Here is a 13,807-nt window from a genome sequence, read left to right as displayed (position 1 = left end):
GAATCACATGCACTGGTGGAACTTGGTTGGAGCTGTTCCCTGGCTCCCTGGGGAATTGCCAGTAGCACCAACAGAGCAGACACACAAATGAGGCTGGGGAGGGGAGAGGGCGTGGGAGGGTCTGGCTGCCTCCCCAGGGATGGAGCAGGCTGCTGCTGCTGCTGGCCCTGCATGGCTCCTTCCTCTGACAGTGCCTGTGTTTCCCCAGGTTCTCATTGCCTCCCACCTGCCCTCCTACGAGCTGCGCCACAACCAGGTGGAGTCCATCTTCCTGTCTGCCATCGACATGTACGGCCACCAGTTCTGCATTGAGAACCTGCAGGTACCCCCAGCCTCCCCTCCCTGGCTCCCTTCTCCCTGACCTTCACATCCCTGTGCCTTCCAGCTGTGCTGGTCTGGCTCCAGCTTTGCCCTGACTTTGGTTTTTGTCCCTGTGCCAGGGTGGGGATGGCCTCGTGCCAGTTCTGCACCTTCCTGCAGGGGAGAGCAGGGCAGAGGGGCTGGTTCCTCCTCTGGGCACCAGGAGATGGAGGGGAGCTGTGCCAGGGTGGGGATGGCTTCGTGCCAGTTCTGCACCTTCCTCCCAGGGGGGAGCAGGGCAGAGGGGCTGGTTCCTCCTCTGGGCACCAGGAGATGGAGGGGAGCTGTGCCAGGGTGGGGATGGCCTCGTGCCAGTTCTGCACCTTCCTCCAGGGGAGAGCAGGGCAGAGGGGCTGGTTCCTCCTCTGGGCACCAGGAGATGGAGGGGAGCTGTGCCAGGGTGGGGATGGCCTCGTGCCAGTTCTGCACCTTCCTCCAGGGGAGAGCAGGGCAGAGGGGCTGGTTCCTCCTCTGGGCACCAGGAGATGGAGGGGAGCTGTGCCAGGGTGGGGATGGCCTCGTGCCAGTTCTGCACCTTCCTCCAGGGGAGAGCAGAGCAGAGGGGCTGGTTCCTCCTCTGGGCACCAGGCACCAGGAGATGGAGGGGAGCTGTGCCAGGGTGGGGATGGCCTCATGCCAGTTCTGCACCTTCCTCCAGGGGAGAGCAGGGCAGAGGGGCTGGTTCCTCCTCTGGGCACCAGGCACCAGGAGATGGAGGGGAGCTGTGCCAGGGTGGGGATGGCCTCGTGCCAGTTCTGCACCTTCCTCCAGGGGAGAGCAGGGCAGAGGGGCTGGTTCCTCCTCTGGGCACCAGGCACCAGGAGATGGAGGGGAGCTGTGCCAGGGGAAGCCCAGCCTGGGCATTAGGAAAAGGATCTTCCCCAGAGCAGAGGGTGCTGGCACTGCCCAGGGAATGGGCACAGCCCCAAGGCTGCCAGAGCTCCAGGGGCACCTGGACAAGCTCCTCTCACGTGGGTCTGGTTTTAGTCCTGTGAGCAGGGAGTTGGACTCAGTGATCCCTTCCAACTTCAGCTTTTCTGTGCTTTAATGTAAAAAAGTCATAATCCTTGATAAACAACAGGAAAAGCTTAGAAATCAGAACTAGCCAGGCTTGGTTTGGGGCTTTTCCTTTTTTGCCTGATCCTGGTTGCAAGACACTCTTCTAAAGCTCTGCTATTATAATGTGATCTCTCCTAGAAACTCATTTTGTCTGAGACATCCATCTTTGATGTGCTTCCCAACTTCTTCTACCACAGTAACCAGGTGGTAAGAATGGCAGCTTTGGAGGTGAGTTTATCCTCATTGAAAAAAAAATCATATTTTAATTTTCCTGTAGATTTGGTTTATTTTGAGCACTGTCTGCAACTGTTTTGAGCAACCCTGCAAGATCTAAGAGAGCTGTGTGGGATTGGGCATGCTTAGAATTAACGTTAACAGCATTAACACTGAGAATTGAGTGAAATTTCAAATTCAGGTGATATTTGTGTGAGGAGTGAGGTTAGAATTAACGTTAACAGCATTAACACTGAGAATTGAGTGAAATTTCAAATTCAGGTGATATTTGTGTGAGGAGTGAGGTTAGAATTAACGTTAACAGCATTAACACTGAGAATTGAGTGAAATTTCAAATTCAGGTGATGTTTGTGTGAAGGCTGAGGTAAGAATTAACGTTAACAGCATTAACATTGAGAATTGAGTGAGATTTCAAATTCAGGTGATGTTTGTGTGAAGGCTGAGGTTAGAATTAACCTTAACAGCATTAACACTGAGAATTGAGTGAAATTTCAAATTCAGGTTATGTTAGTGTGAGGAGTGAGGTTAGAATTAACGTTAACAGCATTAACACTGAGAATTCAGTGAAATTTCAAATTCTGGTGATGTTTGTGTGAGGACTGAGGTTAGAATTAACATTGACAGCATTAACACTGAGAATTGAGTGAAATTTCAAATTCTGGTGATGTTTGTGTGAGGACTGAGGTAAGAATTAACGTTAACAGCATTAACATTGAGAATTGAGTGAAATTTCAAATTCAGGTGATGTTTGTGTGAGGACTGAGGTTAGAATTAACGTTAACAGCATTAACATTGATAATTGAGTGAAATTTCAAATTCAGGTTATATTTGTGTGAAGGCTGAGGTTAGAATTAACATTGACAGCATTAACACTGAGAATTGAGTGAAATTTCAAATTCAGGTGATGTTTGTGTGAGGAGTGAGGTAAGAATTAACGTTAACAGCATTAACACTGAGAATTGAGTGAAATTTCAAATTCAGGTTATATTTGTGTGAGGAGTGAGGTTAGAATTAACATTAACAGCATTAACACTGAGAATTGAGTGAGATTTCAAATTCAGGTTATGTTTGTGTGAGGACTGAGGTTAGAATTAACATTAACAGCATTAACACTGAGAATTGAGTGAAATTTCAAATTCAGGTGATATTTGTGTGAGGAGTGAGGTTAGAATTAACGTTAACAGCATTAACACTGAGAATTGAGTGAAATTTCAAATTCAGGTGATGTTTGTGTGAGGACTGAGGTTAGAATTAACGTTAACAGCATTAACACTGAGAATTGAGTGAAATTTCAAATTCAGGTGATGTTTGTGTGAGGCTGAGGTTAGAATTAACGTTGACAGCATTAACACTGAGAATTCAGTGAAATTTCAAATTCAGGTTTTGTTTGTGTGAGGACTGAGGTTAGAATTAACGTTAACAGCATTAACACTGAGAATTGAGTGAAATTTCAAATTCTGGTGATGTTTGTGTGAGGACTGAGGTTAGAATTAACGTTAACAGCATTAACATTGAGAATTCAGTGAAATTTCAAATTCAGGTGATGTTTGTGTGAGGAGTGAGGTTAGAATTAACATTAACAGCATTAACACTGAGAATTGAGTGAAATTTCAAATTCAGGTGATGTTTGTGTGAGGAGTGAGGTAAGAATTAACATTGACAGCATTAACATTGAGAATTGAGTGAAATTTCAAATTCAGGTGATGTTTGTGTGAAGGCTGAGGTGCTTGAAGGCAGAAGGTGCAGCTGCTGCCAGAGCCCAGGATCCTAACCCTGCTGGTCTGGCCTTTCTCAGAGAATGAACTCTGGTTGGTTTGGAGTTCATGCAGCTGCTGGTTGGCAGGGCTCTGTTGGGTTTGGGCCCCTGGAGGTGTCTGATGGGCTGTGTCCTGCCCAGGTGTATGTGAGGAGAGCCTACATTGCCTACGAGCTGAACAGCGTGCAGCACCGCCAGCTGAAGGACAACACCTGCGTGGTGGAGTTCCAGTTCATGCTGCCCACCTCCCACCCCAACAGGTCAGATTGCCTCTGGGAGGGCTTTGGGAGGGGCTCCTCCTGCCCTGGCAAAGGGAGCTGGCACCAGGCTGCTGGAGGAGGGGGGTTCATTTGAGTGGGATGGTTTTCATGAGTTTTCTGGTTTCTAGCTTCAGCTTGGGTTGGAAGTGATCTCTGATTCAGTTCTGGCTGAATCCAGAGCCTTCCAAAAGATGCAGTTTTGGACAGAATAATCAATTAATCAGAATTTTAATACAGAGCAGTCAAACAGTGCCTGTCCCCCTCCTGCCAGCCCCTTCTGGCTGTTTGTGTGGCTCTGCTCCTTCCTGCCTTGGCTGGATAAGGTGACATCTTTTGTAGCACAAGATTCTTTGATGCAGCAGACCAAGATCAGAGTTTTATGCTAAATAAAACTCTGATTTATGTGGGGTCGGCCCAGTTTGATTTTCAGTTTTGCATTCCTTGTGACTACAACCAAAAGCATCCAAAGGTGTGATGGTTTGGGCTACACAGCAGGGGTGGATAGGGGCACTTACCTTGCTGCCTCCTCCTGGAGAGGAGGGTGGCATCTCCAGTTCATTTCAAAGAAGAAAACCTGATTGTCAGAGCTTACAGCACCATTGGATCAGGGTGCTTTGCCTTGGAAGGACCTTACAGCTCATTCCAAGGGCAGCTGGCCCTGGAGCAGGTTGTTCTGGCTGTCTGTGGGTCAGCCCGTCCCCTGCTGTCCCCGGCAGGGTTGGGGCTGTTTGGGCTGGTCCCTGCTGGCCCCGAGGTCGCAGTGAGTCCCCGCAGCCACCGGGTGCCACTGTTGGTCCGTGCCGGGCCCTTCCTGCCTCCTTTGTTCCCGAGCATCTCTGCCCTGCTCTCGGCTTTGCTGGGCTCTGGCCTCGCTCCCTCGGGGCCCCATCAGGACCTTTTATGAAATGCTTTTCAGGCTCTGCTCTGCTGGAAATGAATGGCTGTCCCCAGCCAGCCCCAGCCCCTCCTGCTGCACATGGGACATGTGGCAGGGCTCATCTGCTCCCTGCATTTCTAGGGTATTTGTCCATAATTGCATGCTGTTTTCAGTGCCCCTCTAGAATGCTCTCTCCCCTTCCTCCTCCCTCTGTTCCTTCTCTGCTGGCCTCGGCTGCCTTTGCTGCTCGGGGAGTTTTGCCTGCCAGTGCTCTGCTCTGGGCACAGCCTGAATCAGACAAGGGCAGCTGGGAGAGGAGAGAGGTTCCCTGCTCCAGGAGCAGCTCTCTGGCCTGAAACCTGCTCTGCCCTTACACCGAGCTGGCTGGGAGCGTGTTCTGAGCTCAGCCCTGCTCCTCAGCCCTCTGGGAGGAGGAGAAGGCACCATGCCTGTTCCTGGAGCAGGGGCAGGCAGGCTCAGCTCCCTGGAGGTGCCAGCAGCTGCCAGGGGTGACTTTGGCTCCTGGGCAGCTCCTTGCCCTCCTCTGGGGTGGCTGGAGGTGCCCAGGGGCTGATGGTGGCCCAGGGTTTAAGGGGCTCTGGAGCCACACCTGGTGTTAAACCCAGGACAAGGAAATCTCAAAACTCTGACAAAGTCTTCTTTGTTGCTCTTGACCGTGGTCTTTGTTCATCAGGTGCTTTTCTGTAACTTCTGTAGCACAAATTCTTAGGCTGAAAAGCTAAAAATGCATTCTGAGGGCAAACCCCAGAGCCAGAATGTCCCAGAGTGTCCCTGGGGGCTCTGCAGGGCTGGGGACCCAGGAGCAGATGCCAGGGAGCCCTCAGGAGAGCATTCCCCGGGGGAGCTGCTGTTACACACATTTCCCACCACTGCCTCGGGTGCTTTTAAGCCCTGGTCCCTTTGTGTGAGATGTCTGTGAGCCTTTGAGAGCCCAGGTTTCACTGAGGCAAACATTGGTGTGAGAAAACAGCAAACTGATAATGGCTTCAGTTCTAATCAGGTTTTTAACTTTGTATTTAAATCCTTCATTGTTGGGATTTAACCCTGCTATGCCTTTCCTTTACTGGGGCAGAAGCAATCCCAGTCCCTCCCTCTGAGCTGCCTGAGCCCAGCTCAGACTTTGCTTTTGGCCGTGGAAGGATTGCCACCAGCTGCCCACAGGGAAGCAGAGAGGACAGAAAAGCTGTGAAATTCTGACAAAGTCACAGAAGTGCAGCCTGCTCCTGGTGGGTTTTGTGGGCAGAAACTGTTTGGGGAATTATTGTTTAAACTAACAGCAAACTTCCTCATGCAGGAATCCCCACTGAACAGCAAGGGAAAGTCACAGGGAGAAAAAGAGCTTTTAATGGGAGCCCCAGAGGGCTTTGTGGGCCCTTCAGCATCCCTGTGCCCAGTGCAGGGCAGCACAGGGGGCTTGGCAGCCCTGTGCATGCAGAAACCCAGCCTGGAGGTGTGGATGCAGGGCTGCAGAGGGGCTGCAGGGTGCCAGCCTGGCCATGAGCTGCCCTGCAGGCTGCCAGGCTCCAGGGGCAGGCTGGAAAGGGCAGGAGCCCTGCTCAGGGCTGTGGGTGCTGTGCCAGGCTCCAGGGACAGGCTGGAAAGGGCAGGAGCCCTGCTCAGGGCTGTGGGTGCTGTGCCAGGCTGTCCCAGGGCAGGAGCCCTGCTCAGGGCTGTGGGTGCTGTGCCAGGCTGCTGTGCCAGGCTGTCCTAGGGCAGGAGCCCTGCTCAGGGCTGTGAGTGCTGTGCCAGGCTCCAGGGACAGGCTGGCAAGGGCAGGAGCCCTGCTCAGGGCTGTGGGTGCTGTGCCAGGCTGCTGTGCCAAGCTGGCAGAGGGCAGGAGCCCTGCTCAGGGCTGTGGGTGCTGTGCCAGGCTGCTGTGCCAGGCTGTCCCAGGGCAGGAGCCCTGCTCAGGGCTGTGGCTGCTGTGCCAGGCTGCTGTGCCAGGCTGGCAGAGGACAGGAGCCCTGCTCAGGGCTGTGGCTGCTGTGCCAGCCCTGCTGCCCAGGGCACAGGGGCAGAGCTGGCTGCTCAGAGGGCTCAGCTGCCTTTGTGGGCACGGCAGCCCAGGTGGCAGAGCCTGAAAGGCCTTGCTGAGGTGCTCCTGGAGCAGCCCTTGCCTAATCTTATTGTGTGTCCAGGAGAGGGAATTGCAGTGCTTTTCCAACAGAAGTGTTCCTTCCTAATCCCCTCTCCTCTCCTGCTGGCCAGCAGCCTTTCTGGTGTCTGAAGCTGTAAGGTTGGAGCTAAACTGGGAGGTTGTGTGCTGCAGCCAGCTCTGGGAGCCTGCTGCTGCCCTGCTGCTGCCATGCCAGGGTGTTTCCATCAGTGTCAGTGCCTCTGCTCTCCTGGGCTTGCTTTGGCCTGGAGCCTCCTCTGTGCTTGTCCATGCCCCACCTTGGACCTGGTGCTGCTGATTTCAAGGCCTGGGAGTGGTGCATGGCCTGTCCTTTGCTGTCTCCTGATGTTTTATCATCTGTGGGGAATTTTGGTAGTTCCTTTTGTCAGCCTCTTCCTTAGCTTACAGGTAGGAACCATGTGGGAGGCTGGAAGCCAGGTCAGATACCCCAAAATCTAGGTTAGATATCCCAAAAGCCAGGTCAGATATCCCAAAAGCCAGGTCAGATACCCCAAAATCTAGGTTAGATACCCCAAAATCTAGGTCAGATATCCCAAAAGCCAGGTCAGATACCCCAAAAGCCAGGTCAGATACCCCAAAAGCCAGGTCAGATACCCCAAAAGCCAGGTCAGATATCCCAAAAGCCAGGTCAGATATCCCAAAATCTAGGTCAGATATCCCAAAATCTAGGTCAGATGTCCCAAAAGCCAGGTCAGATACCCCAAAAGCCAGGTCAGATACCCCAAAAGCCAGGTCAGATACCCCAAAAGCCAGGTCAGATATCCCAAAATCTAGGTCAGATATCCCAAAATCTAGGTCAGATGTCCCAAAAGCCAGGTCAGATGTCCCAAAAGCCAGGTCAGATACCCCAAAAGCCAGGTTGAATGTCCCAAAAGCCAGGTCAGATGTCCCAAAAGCCAGGTCAGATGTCCCAAAAGCCAGGTCAGATGTCCCAAAAGCCAGGTCAGATATCCCAAAAGCCAGGTCAGATGTCCCAAAAGCCAGGTCAGATATCCCAAAAGCCAGGTTGAATGTCCCAAAAGCCAGGTCAGATGTCCCAAAAGCCAGGCTGAATGTCCCAAAAGCCAGGTCAGATACCCCAAAAGCCAGGTCAGATATCCCAAAATCTAGGTTGAATATCCCAAAATCTAGGTTAGATATCCCAAAAGCCAGGTCAGATACCCCAAAAGCCAGGTTGGATATCCCAAAAGCCAGGTTGAATATCCCAAAAGCCAGGTCAGATATCCCAAAAGCCAGGTCAGATATCCCAAAAGCCAGGTTAGATATCCCAAAAGCCAGGTTAGATATCCCAAAAGCCAGGTTGAATATCCCTCATCCCAAACAGGGCTTTTTTAAGAACCCCACACTAACATTTAGAGCAGTGTGCAGAGGTTTTTTTCCTGCTGCCATTTTACAATGATCTACCCATAAAATGTGAATTTCTGACCAAGTGACAGCATTCACTGCTTGCTGGAACAGCCTCTGGCATCAATCTTTGGGTGCCAGGGGTGACCCAGCCATGCTGCTGTGGGCTCTGACCCTCCCTGGAGTCCCAGAGGGATCACTCAGGGGCTGTCAGGCAGCCTGAGGTCCCCTCCTGGTTTGGAGGGGAGGATGGTTCTGGCACACCTGGAAATCCCTGCAGCCCCGTGCTGGGCTCTGATGTTAATTAGGCAGCAGGCAGCAGTAATGTGCTGCTGTTCCCTTGGCTTGCCTGCCTCAGAAAGGGCAAAATCTTCCAGCAGAGCAGAGAAGGGGCTGTGGAAGGGGCAGCAAACTGAATGGAACGAGGATAATTTTATGCAAATTGGACTTGTGTAGCAGATTCAGCTCGGCTGAATCACAGAGGGAGCAGAAGAATGAGGGGAGAAAGAGGGAGAGGAAAAAGCCAATCAAAGTGTATGGTTGGAGGCATGTTTCACTGCCTCCTGGTTAGATCTTCTGCAGAAAGGAGGAAACAGAAGAGGAATGGCTCTGGCCAGAGCCAGTGGAGTTCTCTCTCTCCTGTGGCACTGCTGTTAATAACTACAAGTGGGGTATTGAGCTGTGCTGGTTCTGCTCTGCTGCCTCATTCCTGAGCTGAGCCCTGGGCTGGCTCTGCCCACAGCTGAGCTCTGCGTGGCCAGGGCCTGGGGCAGCTCCTCTTCCTCCCAGGAAAGGAGGAGGGGGCAAGGGGAGCTGAATTCAGAGTGCCCAGGGGTGCAGGGGCAGTGGGGCTGGAGCAGGTCCCTGCTGAGAGCAGTGCCAGGCCATCCTGGGAGCTGAGGGGGGAGCAGAGCAGGGCTGGGGCTGCTCTGGAGGACAGGCTGTGAGCCTGGCCCTGGTGCTGCTGGGGGCTCTGACACAGCCCTGGCACAGAACCAGGGCTGGGTTTGGGCTGGAAAGGACCTTGGAGATCTTTTATTCCACCCCTGCCATGGCAGGGACACCTTCCACTGTGCCAGGCTGCTCCAAGCCCATCCAACCTGGACAATTCCAGGGATCCAGGGGCAGCTCTGGGCACCTGTGCCAGGGCCTCACCTCCCTCCCAGGGAGGAATTTCTCCCTGACACCCCTTTGAACCTCCTCTCCTGCCTGAGCCTCGTGTGGAGTGGCAGGAGAAGCTCCCAGAGCACAGCACCAGGGTGCCCTTCTTGAGGCTGAGCTGAACATTTGTTCTGCAGCTTTTTTGTGCCTCTCTTTCCTGAAAGCCTTCCAGGGACAGCTACAGGAGGGTTCCTGCTGCGGGTAGGAACTGCCAGTCCTCTCCAGACTATTTTTTCCAACTGAAGAGGATCACATGCAGCTTTGCCACTCCTTGCCAAGCTCAAAAAATAGTCCCAACCCCCTGAGGGGCTGGAGGCCCGTTCTGTCCTGCCCACAGGCTCTGCAGCACAGGGTCTGTCCCTGTCCCCACCATCCCCCAAAATTAAATCCCTCTGGTACTTCTAACAGATATCTTTTTAGGTGTTTTTCCCCATATGGTTTAAGGCTATGGGAGTTTTTTGTTGCTCAGTAATGCACCCAGCAGATCCCCTGGCAGTGGAGGTGACTCTGCTGTCACCCAGCCAGCCTGGGACAGGGCAGGGCAGGCTGGGCAGTGACCATGGGACACACTGCTCAGCAGCACTGGGACTTTGAGCTCAGCACCTTGGGGTCCTGCCCGTGGGCCAGGGTGTCTCAGAGGTTTGTGGTTTGATCTCCTGAAGGGAAGGGGGTGGATGTCCACTCCCATGTTCCTCAAAGCTCTCCTTTCCATCTTTTGATTCTTCCTAATCCCTTTGCACAAGCCCCCTGTGTGCAAGGACTTTTTTTTTAAATTTAATCTGTGCTGCTTTGCATGTCAGATCCCAGCCATTTTTCCATCTTGCATGGAGCACTCTCCTGGCAGTTCCTGCTGTGGGCTGGGCTGTGAAAATGTGTCCCTCACTCCTCTGCCTCATCCCTGAGCTGCACACAAACAGGGGAGAGCTGGGCTGGGGCTGGAAAAGAATTGGGAAAGTTTTCCTCAGATTAGCCTCCAGGCTGTTCTTTTATCCTCCAAGTTGTTCTTTCACCCCCCAGGTTGTCCTTTTACCCCCCCAGGCTGTCCTTTTACCCCCCCAGGCTGTCCTTTTACCCCCCCAGGCTGTCCTTTCAGCCCCCAGGCTGTCCTTTCAGCCCCCAGGCTGTCCTTTCACCCCCCAGGCTGTCCTTTTACCCCCCCAGGCTGTCCTTTCAGCCCCCAGGCTGTCCTTTCAGCCCCCAGGCTGTCCTTTCACCCCCCAGGCTGTCCTCTTACCCCCCCAGGTTGTCCTTTTACCCTCCAGGCTGTCCTTTTAGCCCCCAGGCTGTCCTTTCAGCCCCCAGGCTGTCCTTTCAGCCCCCAGGCTGTCCTTTTACCCCCCCAGGCTGTCCTTTTAGCCCCCAGGCTGTCCTTTTACCCTCCAGGCTGTCCTTTTACCCCCCCAGGCTGTCCTTTCAGCCCCCAGGCTGTCCTTTTACCCTCCAGGTTGTCCTTTTACCCCCCAGGCTGTCCTTTTACCCCCCCAGGCTGTCCTTTTATCCCCAGGCTGTCCTTTTACCCTCCAGGCTGTCCTTTTACCCCCCAGGCTGTCCTTTCACCCCCCAGGCTGTCCTTTTACCCCCCCAGGCTGTCCTTTCAGCCCCCAGGCTGTCCTTTCAGCCCCCAGGCTGTCCTTTCAGCCCCCAGGCTGTCCTTTCACCCCCCAGGCTGTCCTCTTACCCCCCCAGGTTGTCCTTTTACCCTCCAGGCTGTCCTTTCAGCCCCCAGGCTGTCCTTTTACCCCCCCAGGCTGTCCTTTTAGCCCCCAGGCTGTCCTTTTACCCTCCAGGCTGTCCTTTTATCCCCAGGCTGTCCTTTTACCCCCCCAGGCTGTCCTTTTACCCTCCAGGCTGTCCTTTTATCCCCAGGCTGTCCTTTTACCCCCCCAGGCTGTCCTTTTACCCCCCCAGGCTGTCCTTTTACCCCCCCAGGCTGTCCTTTTAGCCCCCAGGCTGTCCTTTTACCCTCCAGGCTGTCCTTTTACCCTCCAGGCTGTCCTTTTACCCCCCAGGCTGTCCTTTTACCCTCCAGGCTGTCCTTTTACCTTCCAGGCTGTCCTTTTACCCTCCAGGCTGTCCTTTTACCCTCCAGGCTGTCCTTTTATCCCCAGGCTGTCCTTTTACCCCCCCAGGCTGTCCTTTTACCCCCCCAGGCTGTCCTTTTACCCCCCCAGGCTGTCCTTTTAGCCCCCAGGCTGTCCTTTTACCCCCCCAGGCTGTCCTTTTACCCCCCAGGCTGTCCTTTTACCCCCCCCAGGCTGTCCTTTTAGCCCCCAGGCTGTCCTTTTACCCCCCAGGCTGTCCTTTTACCTCTCAGGTTGCTTTGTAGCCCCCAGGCTGTCCTTTGTAGCCCCCAGGCTGTCCTTTTACCCCCCCAGGCTGTCCTTTTACCCCTCAGGCTGTCCTTTTACCCTCCAGGCTGTCCTTTTAGCCCCCAGGCTGTCCTTTTAGCCCCCAGGCTGTCCTTTTACCCCCCCAGGCTGTCCTTTCAGCCCCCAGGCTGTCCTTTTAGCCCCCAGGCTGTCCTTTCAGCCCCCAGGCTGTCCTTTTACCCCTCAGGCTGTCCTTTTACCCCTCAGGCTGTCCTTTTACCCTCCAGGCTGTCCTTTCAGCCCCCAGGCTGTCCTTTCAGCCCCCAGGCTGTCCTTTGTACCCCCCAGGCTGTTCTCCTTAGCCCCGAGTGCTGAGCACCCCTGTGTTCCACGGTGCTGTGTGTTCCTTTGTCCCTGCATGGTGGGAGCCTGTGCGTGGGCTGCTGCTCAGCCTGGAGCTTTGGCACTGAGCCTTTGGCCTCTTTTCCTGAACCTGTTGCAATTTTCCTGAGTGAGATGCTGATTTGTTTTCCTTTTTTTTGCATCTCTGCTGTTTGCTGCTCTGTCAGGGAGCGCCGGCTCTCGCTCAGCCCTTGGTGTGTGCAGAGGGGAGCACGGAAGGTGGGCAGGACTGTGGGGCCCTGGCAAATGCCAGGTGTTTCCTGGGAAATGGCATGGATTGCATGGCCTGGCTGTGCCCTGGTGGGTCAGGGTGCTGGCAGGCAGCTCTCCCTGGCAGCTGACAGATGTGGGACAGTCCCTGGGGAAGGTGTGGCTGGTTGTGTGCTCAGTTTGATGATGGTTCTTTGTGATGGCTCTCACTGACCAGTCTGATTAACTGTGCTTGTTTGATTTCAGAGGGAACATCCCCACCCTGAACAGGTACAGTACCCACCATCTCCTCAAATTCCAAAGCCACACCAGAAAGGAGCCTAATCCTGAATGGTTTAGCATGCTTTGTTGTAGTGCCCTTCTCTTTACTTGGGAAACTCTCAACCATAACTCCTCTTTCACCTCCCCTTTTCCTCTCCCTTGGTCTAAAACATGTTTTCAGCTTTTCTTGTAAAAAAAAAACAAACTCTTTGCAGGCAGCAATGTCTGGAATTAAATTTGCTGGGTGCCTCAGCTCATCTGCAGTGTGTTACCCAGCAGAGTGCTGTCCTAGGGGCTTTTTTGGCTCTGGATTCCCAGCTTTGGGTCCCAGAGGATTGACCCTCTGGCCAGGCTGTCACAGTGACCCCAGGCAGCTCCTCCCAGCCCACCCTGGTGCTACCCTGGTTTCTTGTGCATGGCTTAGAATTTGTCAGGGCTGTTTCACCTCCCTCTCACCACAGATGAATCTACATCTCAAACAGCTGACAGCATGTTTTGTTGTGGTTTGGACACTAATTTTTCCTCCCGTGTCTCAGTTGAGAAGTATTTCTTGTTTTAAATAATACATGAAAAATGTCTGCTGTCTTTTTGTTCAGTTCCTGTTCTGTGATAGTTTTTGTATTAGTTGTAAGAATGTACACCAAGGCATGTCCTGAAAAATTCCCCTCTTTCAAAACGTGAATCCCTGTTATTTATTACTGCTTACAAGCCTATTTAGGGAAAAATAGTAAAAATGGGCTTGGAAGTCTCACGGCTCTTAATCAGAGATAAATTGCAGAAACAGAAAGTGACTTTAGGCATGGAGAGCTATTAATCACCCTGATGATACTTTAGGTTGTTAGCACTGTGCTCAGGGCTGGATCACAGGGGGTTGGTGTGTGGAAGGAGGAGATCCCAGCAAAGCTGGGGTGGCTGTGGCAGGAGGGCTCAGCCAGGTCCTGCTTTCCCACACAGAGAGCAGCCCCTGCACTTCACAGCCCTGAGCTCCAGCTGGGGAATCCATTCCCTGCCTTTCCTCCCCATCTCCTCCAGTTCTGGCAGCAGAATTAATGTGTCCCCAAGCCCAGGGAGAGCGAGTGAGGTCCTGGGCCAGCTCCCTGCTTGGGTCTCTTCAGCAGTGCCACCTGCTTGCAGGCAGCTCCTGAGGGAGTCTGCATTAAGATGAGTCTGTAGTACAGCTCAGGGATGGGTGATGATTACTGCAGGGGAGGCAGACCCCAGCTGTGGTCACCAGAGCAAAGTCCAGGCTAAGTGTGTGCTGTTTCCTGTGGGAGAAGCTTCTTCTGCCAGCCTTGACCATGGCATTGTGAGTCTTTAAAAAACATAAAAATCACAGGATCAGTGAGGTTGGGAAGGACCATGGAGTCCAACCTGTGACTGTTCCCCACCTTGTCACCCAGCCCAGAGCGCTGAGTG

General features: G+C 53.3%; 1 protein-coding gene across 8 annotated transcripts in view; it reads left to right on the top strand.

Moving 5' to 3' along the window:
• Window positions 1-13,807, top strand: part of ACACA (acetyl-CoA carboxylase alpha) — a 108,659-nt gene that overhangs the window by 36,215 nt on the left and 58,637 nt on the right. For 6 of the 8 annotated variants that reach the window (XR_009489199.1, XM_059866204.1, XM_059866205.1 and 3 more), the window contains 4 exons: window positions 209-322; window positions 1,558-1,647; window positions 3,551-3,669; window positions 12,377-12,400. Coding sequence is in view for 7 of the 8 variants with exons in the window: in XM_059866204.1 (XP_059722187.1) it covers window positions 209-322; window positions 1,558-1,647; window positions 3,551-3,669; window positions 12,377-12,400 (347 nt within the window). In the remaining variant the exon portion in view is untranslated. The remainder of the gene's footprint in view (window positions 1-208; window positions 323-1,557; window positions 1,648-3,550; window positions 3,670-12,376; window positions 12,401-13,807) is intronic. The other 2 variants (XM_059866202.1, XM_059866200.1) reach the window with 1 other exon arrangement.

The sequence above is a fragment of the Haemorhous mexicanus genome, chromosome 22 (assembly GCF_027477595.1).
Source record: "Haemorhous mexicanus isolate bHaeMex1 chromosome 22, bHaeMex1.pri, whole genome shotgun sequence".
In the NCBI taxonomy this organism is placed as follows: Eukaryota; Metazoa; Chordata; class Aves; order Passeriformes; family Fringillidae; genus Haemorhous; species Haemorhous mexicanus.
The sequence above is the reverse complement of the archived record's forward strand: the minus strand, read 5'-3'. Positions and strand labels throughout refer to the sequence as shown.